Source organism: Desmodus rotundus, chromosome 3 (assembly GCF_022682495.2).
Source record: "Desmodus rotundus isolate HL8 chromosome 3, HLdesRot8A.1, whole genome shotgun sequence".
Taxonomy (NCBI): Eukaryota; Metazoa; Chordata; class Mammalia; order Chiroptera; family Phyllostomidae; genus Desmodus; species Desmodus rotundus.
The window spans coordinates 181,167,832-181,180,082 of record NC_071389.1 but is presented as its reverse complement, the minus strand read 5'-3'; the positions used below and the strand labels follow the sequence as shown (position 1 = coordinate 181,180,082).

Sequence of the window (12,251 nt, the reverse complement as noted above, 5' to 3'; positions counted from 1 at the left end):
GGAAAGAATGAACACATTCACAAATTGTCATTTGGCTTGCATGTGGACCACAGCATTTTAAAGCCATTACGGAGAATTTAGGTTCTGACCTCCTTACTTTGCATATGAGAAAGCTATAATCCAGGACTGTTAAATGACTTAATGAGCTACTCTGTGACAGTGAAAAAATAGAAATCTAAGTGTGTTACCTCTGCCAGTCCAGGGTAACTTCGTCTAGGGTGGAGGTTCCCAAAGCATGTTCTGCAGACCACTGGTTCCAGGACACCTGCTAATACACCCATCAGTAACATATCGGCGTTCAGCAGGAAACCAGTTGAGCAAAATTGAACTATTTTCTTTACTGCAAGGCTTTTCAGAACTTTTAATTGGCCAGATAACTTGTAATAATTAGAGTTCCTAGAGTTTGTTAGGTTATGGAATCATGCGGGGGGTTGTTAAAACAAAAGACTATTGTTCTACAGTTTATGCTTTGAGAAATTCCGTTCTAGACTATGCCCTTCTAGCCCTAGTTGTGGATTCTTAGGTAAAGTGAGATGGTAGAAGCATGACTTGGGAGCCAGACAGCAATGACTTTGAGTCCTGGATCTAATCTCTTCTGTGTGACCTTAGGTAAGTTTATTAACCTCTCTGAACCTGTTTCCTCATCTACAGAATGGGCCAAGGCTAGTACCTACCTCATATTGTTATTGTGATATAGAAAACAAAATGATGCTTATCGAGGAGCACAGCACATAGGAAGCATCAGCTATCTTTAAAACAATTAATTTAATTATCTGTTTATCAACTTATATCTTTGGTTACTAGTTTTTCCTTATTTTAAGGGATTTATTTTGTTTTGATTTACATTTACAACAAGTTACATTGTTGAGAGTGGTTTTATGAACCTTTCTCTGTAAAGTATAAAATATGGGCAAGCTTTAAAATACGCTAACATGCTTCTTTTACAGATACCCTTCACTAAAGCAGAAGCTTTACCTTAATCAAACGAATGATAATCTTTGGAAACAGAAGCATAAATGAGAAAATAATTGTTGAGATAAATAAGCAGCTTTTCTTAGTCACACCGGGTGTCCTTCCACCATCCATGCGAAAGTGAGCTCTCCCAAGACTCTCCGACCTCATCAAAGCAGCAATGGAATGTGCGGTAGATACGGCCCACCAAGGTCACACAGGAGGACGCCTGCACAAAGACTCCTGTACACATCCCCAAACCCAGCATCAAGAAGCCAACAAGCCTATTTCAAGCAACCTTAGAAGATGAAAAGTAGGTTCTTGGGATACAGAGCAAGCCAACAAGCCTACCAGAGCCCCAGGTCTTGAGTTGTCTGTTTCTTGCTCTCTGCCCAGAGGAAAAATGTATTCATTTCCTAAGGCTGCCATAACAAATTCCCATAAAACTGGGGGGAGGGGGGTCTTGAAACAACATAAACTTACTCTGTCATAGTCGTGAAAGCCTCAAATCTAAAATAGAGGAGTCAGCAGGGCTGTGCTTCCTCCCCCAGCTCTAAGGATAAAAGCTTCCTTGCCTTTTCCAGCTTATGATGGTCCCAGGTATTCCTTGGCCTGAAGCTACATCACTCCAATCTCTGCCTCTGTCTTCACAGGGCTTTCTCCCTTGTGTGTCAGTGTGTCTGAAAACTCTTTCTACATTTCTCTCAGGGTAGACTCATTGGATTTGGGTGTACCCTAAGTCCAAAATGACCTCATCTTGAAAGCCTTAGCTAATTATGTCTGCAAAGACCTTTCCAATGACCCATAAGAGCACATTCCCAAGTCCCAGGGTTGGGGTTTGGACATACATTTTTGGATGCCACCATTCAACCTACCACAAAGAGGATCATGAGCCTTAAAAGTACAAGTCTTGCAATGGTTAATTTTATGTGTCAACTTGACTGAGACATGGGGTGCCCAGATATTCTGGGTGTGTCTGTGAGGGTGCTTTTGGAGAAGATGAACATTTGAATGAGTAGACTGACTAAAGCAGATTGCCCTCGCTAATGTGGTGGGCCTCACCCCATCAGTTGAATGCCTAAATGGAACAAAAAGACTGACCCTCCCACTAGTAAAAAGGGGCCCCTCCTGACTGCCTGCTGAACTCGGATATTGATCTTTCCCTGCCTTTGGGCTCAAACTGAAACACTGGCTCTTCTTGGTTCTTGAGCCTGCCAGCATTTGGATTGGAACTTTCACCACTGGCTCCCCTAGGTCCCCAGACTGGCAATTGCAAACCTCAAGACTTCTTCGCCTTCCAAATCACTTGGGCCAATTCCTCATCATAGACATATTTAATACACACGTGCGCACATCCTGTTGGTTCTGTTTCTCTGGAGAACCCTGACTAATACAAGCCTCCAATCAAAGGTACAAGTGGGGTGGGCACCATGGATGTGGAGGCTCTTCCTGTGGAACTTTTGCAAAAACCAAGGTTATCAAATCAGAATCTCCAGAGAGACAGTAACAGGCATCTGAGAATGACTTCCGATAATTGACAAAACTTAAGGGAATTAATATTTCCCTCTTAAGGGGCCATTCAGGCTAACAAATGTCAAGTTTCTTTGCTTTTTAGCTGGAATTATATTAGTTCAGCAAGGTAACACCAATTTTCTCACACGGACCAGTGGCAGTTATATGTGGTTTCAGTTAATGAAAAAGAGAAGATAAATTATTGCTTAATATATGCAATTTAGTAGATTAAAATATCTCAAAACATGGAGTGCACAGAGAGAGTTAAGGCATGATTGGTATTTCTGCCCCAACCTTTACCTTTGAATTAAGTTAGCACATTAGAAATTTGCCCATGTTATTTTGTAGTATAGTCCTCTCTGAAATACAGTTCAACATTACATCCTCAGTTTTTATCCAGAATCAATTAAGAAATGGTTATACAAAGAATATTCCAGCACCTTGTATGAACTCATTACTGAAAATATGTCCCCGATATCATTCATGTCTTTTATATAACAACTATGCTCTAACGACAGGGAAAATTTGCCTCCTCTGACAAAATAGATGTTCACTTCTACACACTGTGTGAGCCACAGCCCTTTCTGCCTTGACTACCAGGAAACTCGGGATGAAATCTGACTCACTTGCTTTAATCATCATTGCTTTTCATTTCAGTTTCCATTATTTCTCTACATTTTCCTACTTCCTCCTCAATTACATAATTCCTTTTTATGTGTCCTTTTAAATGACCCATTTGTATTTATGCTTTTGATTGTGATCCATCTCCAGACCTGTTTTGGGAAATAAGCTAAGATATGAATCAACCCTCAATTCATGGGGGCAGAGCCAGGAGTAGAACTCAAGGTCTCCACTCGTCACACCTGCTGCCTGTCCTTTGAAATGGGTGCCTTCAAGCTGTCCCTCCTGTGCTGGGGGCCTGCTGGCTTTCCCAATGACGGCATTGCAGACCTCGCACATGGAGCCATTATGTTTACAGACGCCCTGAGGACCCGTGCTGTAGGAAACAGAAATCCCCCAGCACGCAGTCCAAAGGCCATCTGTTCCCGCCTCTCCACTGATTCTGCGCCTGGGCTTCTGGCTGCCTTGGCCGATGTAAGGGACTGGGCCTGTTCCCCCCCCCACCCCCAACACTACAGATGTTGGCTGTGAAAGGAAATAGCAGGAAGGAGCACCCCAGTCTGGTGCCAACTGTGCTGCCCAACACATCATATATGAACAACAATACCAACGACAGTAACAATAGCAGTTACCTTGTGTTGCATGTGCCTCTATGCTAGGCATCCTAAACATACCGTCACTGCTCCTAACAGCAGCTCTCAGTAACAGTTATTACTCCTGGTTTGAAGATGAGGGGAGCTCTGAGCCTAGAAGCCTAAAAAAGGTATGCCTTGCTGGAAGTTAACAGCATCTACTTGCACGGAAAGGACTCAAAAGCTAAAGTCCTTACAGGCTCCTGGGGACAGCATGCACGACCCCTAAGATAGTATTCACTCTGTTAATAATAGCTACAAAAGCTTTGTCAGATTGGACAAAAGTGATTTTCAGACACGTCACTTCACAATTTGGTGGACTCCGGCTGGATTAGCATGGTTTCGTTGATACAAATGGACTTGGTTATCTCCCCCTCATCCATTCCTGGCCTTGTCTCTGCTGCAGGCAGCACTTGGAGAATAAGAGAATGGGAAGAGGTGAGAAAGGGGGGTATTCATTCATGTACATGAAAGTGAATGAGAAATAAACATAGATGCTGAACACAATCTAGAAAGGCCACCTTGGTAATGAGCAGAAGTGAGAAAGCAACCATTTCAACCCTTCCCAGGCTTCTCGGGGCCAAAGGCCAGGCCTTCCCACCCTCTTCCTGTGCATGGATGAGTGTCCCTCACAAATGCTGGCTCTTCTGTTGTTGTTTTTGGAAAACAAATGCTTCCTTCCAAGGTTCCCCCTCCCAGTTAATTTCCGTGCTCAGGACTCTGAGTCCCTGGACACATTACGATGGATTTGTCCAGGTTTGAGATTTTGATTTCATGATTTCCTCCCCGTCTTCCTGGTCTCTCCAGAGCCCACTGAGTTATAACACAAGCTTCCATGGGCCTGGAGGATGCTGAGATGGTCCCATACCATGCCTCAGTCTCCCTCTGCGTTCCCCCTGCCGCCAGGATGTGGTTTTCTGCAAACATAGTTTATTCTCATTGTCGTCACTTCGCAGACCCGTTTAAAAAGGACAAAAGCGCCACTGGACCCAGTCCTTGCCCTTCACAGACTTCCCTGTCTCATTTTTCCCTTCCATGCTCCTTTCTCATCTCGTGGACGAGGTTTAGCCCCTACCCCCACCCTGGGATCAGGTCTCAGATTAACTTTTAAAAACATATGCATCCTACCCAGCATACCAAGTTATGTTTCCTGCTGTGACTCCTGCTGTGAGGTCAGTGACGAGCCACTGTATTCTACAAATATGAATAAGATCTGGGTCATGTGACTGAATCCACAGAAGGATGTCAGAACTGTCTACCTGTGTCAAGTCTGGGGCTCAGAAACATTGGGGGAAGTTCTTTCTGTTACACCTGGAGCATGGTAGGAGCCACCAACTGGCTTTGTTCTCCTGACTCCCTGGCCCACCGTATTTACAAGCAGACTCTGTCCTGTGCTAACAAGTTGCTATCTGGAACACCACTTAATTAGTGTTTTGATGTCTGGGCACACGCACACTTCCTGTTGTGCCTTTGACTCTAGCTCTCGGAGAGCGTGGATTATTTCTGTGCCCTTCCGTGTCTCTCCAAAGACTCTCCTACTGTGGGATTTCCACCAGGGCTGGCTGCCTATTGGGTCAGGAGGGAAATCAATTGGGTGATTAGAATATGCCTAAAAAGATTTGAGAACACAGACACAATAACGAACTCCTGTATTTTCATAGTACTGGTTAAGAATTAGATTCCTACAACAACCTCCTAGGAAAAATAGGGCAGGTATAATTATGCCCATATCACAGATGAGAAAACTGAAGCTCTAGAAGATGAAGTGACATCCCTACATCACACAACAATTAAGTGCAGAACCAAGGCTAAAAGTCTGATCTCCTGAGGATTGTATGGTAAAGTCTCTATCGTGCTATGCCTCCAAAATAAAAAGGAAGGAGGGGTGGGAAAAACCGAAGTGCCCATCAGCATAAGAACAGACAAAGATGTGGTGTATACTCAGGATGAAATATTGTTCAGCCATGAGAAAGAAGGACATCCTGCCATCGGCAACAGCATGGGTGAAACTTGAGCACATTATGCTCAGTGAGGTGAGTCAGAGTAAGAAAAGGACGGCATGATATCACTCATATGTGGGATCTAAACATCTAGACTCTGTAAAGACAGAGAGTAAAATCTTGGTTACCAGGGAATGGAGGGAAGGGAATAGGACAGATGTTCAAGGGTAAAACCTACAACGAGCAGGAAATAGCCCTAGAGATCTAATGCACAGTAGAGCGCGTGTAGAATGTACAATACTGTATTGTAATCGTAAAACCTGCTAAAAGGCTAGAACTTAATTATTCCAACAACTAAAAAGAAAAAATAATTATGTAATGTGATAGAGGTGCTAATTATTGCTACAATGGCAATCATATTACAATAGATAAATGTATCAAATTAACATGATGTACACCTTAAATTTACACAAGGCTATATGTCAAACACATTTGAATTATAAAAAAATGCAAAAAAAAATTTTAATGGAGGGAAACTCAGATATAGCTGTGTGATAATATGTCCTTGCCTTAATCATCTCATTTACAAATTCAAGTGCAGGTACCACCTAAACTATAGGTGGTAAGTTCCAATAGGATAAACGTTTGGGGGCATATAAACTCTGAGAGTGATAAGCCCTCAAAGGTATGAGAGCTTGTGAAAGGACAAGCGGAGACTAGAGGGACCAGAGACAGGCACTACTTAGGGAATGAGTCTGGGAATGAGGAAAAGAAGAAAGTGGCAGAGAAATGAGAGGTGTGGAAGGGTGTTCGAAGAACAAAAAGGAAGGCTAGGAGGAGGCATCAGGGGAGAGAGGTGGAAGGGAGAGGGATGAAGGGAAGAAAAAGCATGGGAGTGAAAGGAAGGTGGGAAAGAGAGACAAAGAGGGGCGAGTGGAAGAAGGACACACTTCTGTGTCCCTAGGTTTCCTGCTAATGGGATCATCCTGGGGGACAGAAGGAGTCACATGGGTGTTAGACTTTTGCTCACCTTCTTTCCATGGACCAGCCGGCAAAGATAAAAAACATAGGAAGTAAGATACAAATAGAATGAGATTAACAGAACATGAGATATTCAGATAAACCAGAGAAAGGAGAAGAAATATACATACTGAAGTTAGAAGGAAGACAGAAGAAAGAGAAACAAAGGGTTGGCCAAGTTAGGACACCACTGGAGAAAACAGGTGCATCTATCCAAGGCTCAGGCTTGGGTCATGTTGCCAGCAGACTGGGAGAGCATCAGCGGAGGGGGAGCAAAAATCTAGAATGAAGATGACACATTGCATTTGAGGACAGTGGGAATAGGAGTGAAAGGTTTAAAACTAGGGAACAACACAGCAGTATGATTGAGGGAGACGAGATCACAGTGTGGCCCTTATGAAACCATGACACTCAGGCATGTGATCTCAAAACATCTCATTGGCAGAAGTTTGTGGCGAAATATCCATGTCTGTGTTTGTTCACTGCTTAACAGTCATGTGTCCACCTGCCTTGGAGGTAGTGTCAATCTTAATGAACCTGTACAACACAGAACCCCAGACTTTATCCTCCTTGAGGAAGGGATTCATAATGACATCACACATGATCATACTTGATGAGTGAGTTTTGAAGGGGACAGTAAATCTGTTGGTAGTGAAGACAGTGTAAGCATAGCCAACAGAGCTCATCAGAATGGTGTTGCTGTCAATAAGGATGCTAATGACGGTGAAGATGGCGATGAAGGCAGGTGATACAGTGGTACAGAAGGCAACAAAAACGGAGCCCTGTCAGTGATGAGGAGAGTGGAAATTATGATAGTTAGAATGATGAAGATCTTTGCAAAGTGAGGTCTCCACTTGCAAAATGACACTCTGGGGGCAGGGGTATGACAAAGATACAGAGACAGAGACAAAGAGGCAGAGAGAGAGACAGATAAAGAGAGAGATCACCATAAATCGCTCATGGTCTAACTCAAAAGCTAAACTAGATTATCATCTCCCCAGGATCCTTCCTAGAGCCATCTCCAATGGCCAAAGCCAATACCTACACATATCCCCTAAAATGCCTAATAGAAAGAGAATGGTGAATCTGCAGCCTTGGTTTCTTTCTGAAAGTGTTTTCCGGATCTTGTTTTACTAGAAGACCATCACCTAGGAATTCCCTGGGAAGGGTTTTAAGTTATACATAGATTATATCTGCTGAAAAGGATGCCAAAAGCCATCTAAGCTGTGTGGCTCTCAACCCAGATATGGTTCACAGCCTCCTGGGGTGGTTTTTTTTCACAATACTTATGCCGGAACCTCATTCCCCCCCCCAAAAAAAATCAAAACCCCAAGGTGGGACACTGGTATGAACATTTTGAAAATATTCCCAAATAATTTTGATCAACTCTTCTGATTAGGAGAGCTCTATTTTATAGAAGCGAAACCCACCAACCACAATACTTAGTGGCAGAGTCAGAACAAGAACATTCACAGCAAGGTTGCTGCACTTTCCCCTGCATGCTGCTGACCCAATCAGCACGGCTTGCTGACTGCTCTTATTGCTACATTCACTCTAAAAAAAAAAAAAAAAAAAAAAAAAAAGCCTGGCAGTGTTGGGACCCCAAGGAGAGGGAGAAAGAAGGTACGACAGAGAAATCAAGAAACTGGATCAGGGCCATGTTTGGCTTCTCGTGGAGCACATCCCAGGTGGAGCTCCCAGGTGAGAGGATTTCCAAACCCAGGCCCTCTCCCCACCCCAACTCTCTTTCCTGTCCCACCCACATCATTGCCCCATACTTAGGGTCCCTGTGGAGGCAAGTGTGACTTCAACTTCACAAAACCCATGTCCCACCTCACACTGTTCCCAAATTATTCACATTCATCCAGCCCTCAAGGGGCCCCCAAACCCAGAAGAAACATATTCATACTTTCTTGGTGGGAACTTTGATCTTCAAGAACTCAGCCTCTCTGGCCAGCACCTGCCATGGGGCGTGTATCCGGACAAAGATGGATCCTTGGCTTTTACCCTGTAATGTACAAAGGAAGAAGAAATGGAAACACTTACAAGAACACACCTTAAATGTATGGCTCCCCAAACCAGAAGCCCCAAGCTTGTGTTTCTCCAGTTTCTGGGGTTTGTTCTCTTTAAACTTTACCAGGGGCCAGCCTCCTTCTCCCCATACCCCATCCAGAAACATTCTCATCAAAACCCATAGGGCAGTGTCCCCAGAATGTGGTCCCTGAGCTTCGGGGGGAAAGTTAAAACCATTGTGTTCACAGATTTGAAATGTGAGCAATTACGATTTTCATAAAAATCCTGTTAACTCTTTATACAGTTACTTGCTCTTCCTCCGCCAGCATTCAGTGACAGCTGCCATTTGTCTCCATTCCCATATTTTCACTGTCGTTAAGTCTATATTTTTATTCTACTGTTGTGCTTGGACATAGCCCCAAATCACAAAAGTGGTTCACCTAAGCCTAACAGTAATTACGTAAATAATAATGTTAGCCCCAAATCACAAAAGCGGTTCACCTAAGCCTAACAGTAATTACATAAATAATAATGTAAGTAGTGCAATTGCAAACACTAACACAAACATAAACCACGAACAGGGCTCCAGTGCGCGTACGGAGTGTGAATGTCCAAGTATGTCTCAGGTCAAGCAATTCTGTGCGTATACTGATTTCACACAGAAATGGAAAGGAAGGAAAGGAAATGCAGTGATGAGTATTTGAAAATTAGGTCTTTTTTTTTAAGTTCTTATTTATTTATTCTTAGAGAGAAGGGAAGGGAGGGAGAAAGAGAAGAAGAGAAACGTCAATATGTCACCTCTCCTACATGCCCCAACCAGGAATCCAACCAGCAACCTTTCGCTTTGTGGGATGACGCCCAACCAACCGAGCCACCCCAGTCAGGGCTGAAAATTAGGTCTTAACAGCTCAACAATCCCTCTGGCCCTGACTGCAGTGTCTTGTATAAAAACTGGCCAGATTATGACATGAAACCATCAGCGTCTACTCATCTTCAAATAAGACCTCGTTGTTGCTGGGGTTTTTTTTTTTTTTTTTCAGAACAAGAACACACAGGAAAAAATACTTTCTGACAATAATTGAATTAATTTTGACCATAAAGAATGAGAGAAACCAGAACAACTAGGAAAAATAGACAAAAGCCCTATCATTCGTGGGAAGCATCTGAAAACTTAATCACGAACACTGTGGCCACAGGGAAAGTAGAACACAACACTCGCAAAATTCCTTCATCAAATGACTGTTGGAAATCACCTCAAACCTGTGCACCACAGCAGGAAGCTCCTGGCGTGCTGGCCAACACGCCACTAGGGCGTGCCCTGTAGAGGCAGGCTTGCAGCTTCGCGTTCCACTTACCCCCTGAGAACCCATGCTGCAGGAGGAGAGGAGCCTTTTATCAAATTACTGTGTATTTTGTGAAGCAGGGTGCACAGACACCAGTACTGGGAAAGCACCAACTCTGTGTTCAGCAAAGATGTCACTGTTCACATAAAATCAGTGCTGCTTTTGAAAATCATTCCCCAGCTTCATTCACAGAGACCAGTCGGTGGTCAACCACTCGCCCTCCAGTCTTGGTTTAGTGTTGAAGATAATAGTGGAAGCCATCCACACACCGCCTCTGACCATCTGTCTGCCTTTCCAGTGTGCCAGGCAGAGAATTAAGTGACAAGACTGTTTTCTCCACTGAAGTACACTGACTATAATGGTGCTCACATATGTTTTTGAAATGATGGATAAAATAAAAAGGCATTTTACAATGCTCATAATGTAAATGAAGACTACTTTTATGATTTTTTAAAGATTTTATTTATTTACTTTTAGAGAGAGGGGAAGGGAAAGAGAAACAGAGGGTGAGAAACATCAATGTGTGGTCGCCTCTTAAGTGCCTCCTACTGCGGACCTGGCCCACAACACAGGCATGTGCCCTGACTGGGAATCGAACCAGCAACCCTTTGGTTTGCAGGCCTGCACTCAATCCACTGAGCCACACCAGCCAGGGCTACTTCTGTGATTTTGAATGGTGGGTCTACAATATATTCAGTAATTCAAACATCCAGAACCTACCCCTTCTTTGGGAATAAAAGCTGAAGATTTATAAGGCAAAAGATAAAAAAGAAGTCGGGGTTTTGCAAGAATATTGAACTATGATATGAAAGTCGGGGATAGTCCAGAGTTTACAAATACCTGAAAAGAAGAACAATAACCACAGTGCTATTCGCTGAGTGTGTACCGTGTGTCAGGACAAAGTCGGGAGATTGTGTATTTTAGCGCACAGCGTATTCAGGGCCATGCTGTGAAGCAGGTACTGTCACCATCTCTATTTAACAGTTGAGGAAATCGAGGCAGGAAATATTTAAACAATTTGTCCACAGTTACACAGACAGCGTGACAAAAAAAGTATTTTAATCCAGGCCGGCTATGCTCTATCTGATGATTTCCTCCTCTCATCAAAGACAGGTGTGACATGTTACCAAGCACAGTTTAAAAACACAGCCGAGGGCTGAAACAGGACTTAAAGGAATGCTTTTTTGACTAAAATTGAATCAAAGCATGGATAAAGAATCTACAAAGGAGCCCTAAGATAAAATAACCTTTCAGCTGCCCCGTGGACATAGTTGTGGCAAAACACTGGAAGGGGCCTTCAGCAAGAAATCTCCCCAATTTTTATGTCTACCTATGGCTGCAATATCCGGAACTACTAGACAGAGTCATCGATCACTTGCTGCCCCTTCTAACTGTAATTTGAGATTTCCTAATTTGGTGAAAATAAGAAGTAAGAAAAAAAGACATCTCTAAAGCTGACCTATGGCCCAGCTCTTCATTATGGCCCAAGAAACAAAGTTTTTGGTGAAAGATTGCAAATAGTACCATCCCTCTCACTAAGATGAAATCAATACTATTGTTGATTTTAATATATTTTGTTTTGTTTTGTCTTTATTTTTAATTTGTGATCAATGGGTTCTTTTTTCAATTCTATATAGAATTAAGGGATTTAGTGTGTACCAAATGTCCATTAAGTGGCTGCAGATGTTCAAAGTTCGAGACAGGACTGGAAGGGCTAGGGTCATAACCCATGGCCTTGGTGGCAGAACGCTAGCTGTCCCCTGACAGTCATCCTCCTTTTCTTGATTTGTGAAATGAGCACATGGCATCTAGAATCAAGACTCTATCTCCCCTGCAGTTAGGTGTGACCATAACACTAATTTCCAGCCAATGTGGTGTAAGCGGAAGTGATGTAAAGCACTTTCTGGCTACCCTCTTCAGAGACAGCAAGAAGATGGCTTTTGCCCCTTCATCTTCTTCCTACCCCTGATCTACTGCCTAGCACGTGGATATAAGCATCTTTGAACCTGGAGATCAAAATCAAGGTCAGGAATAGCAAGGTATCAAGAGTCCTGATTCTATGAACTGTCACAGCAGCCCTGGGCTGTCTTCCGGATTTTTATATGGAATATAAAATTCTACCTTAGTTAGTTAGCCATTGTGAATTTAAGAGGCTTTATCATTTGCAGCCCAACCTTATACTAATGCAACATCGTTCCCAATGTGGGGGCATTAGTTGC

The 12,251-nt window shown here is 43.2% G+C and overlaps 1 protein-coding gene across 2 annotated transcripts in view; it reads right to left on the bottom strand.

Annotated features, from left to right (window-relative positions):
* ANO2 (anoctamin 2) overlaps nucleotides 1–12,251 on the bottom strand; it is a 305,404-nt gene that overhangs the window by 221,973 nt on the left and 71,180 nt on the right. For both annotated transcript variants that reach the window (XM_045187067.3, XM_045187068.3), the window contains one exon: nucleotides 8,586–8,684. In XM_045187067.3, coding sequence (XP_045043002.2) covers nucleotides 8,586–8,684 — 99 coding nt within the window. The remainder of the gene's footprint in view (nucleotides 1–8,585; nucleotides 8,685–12,251) is intronic.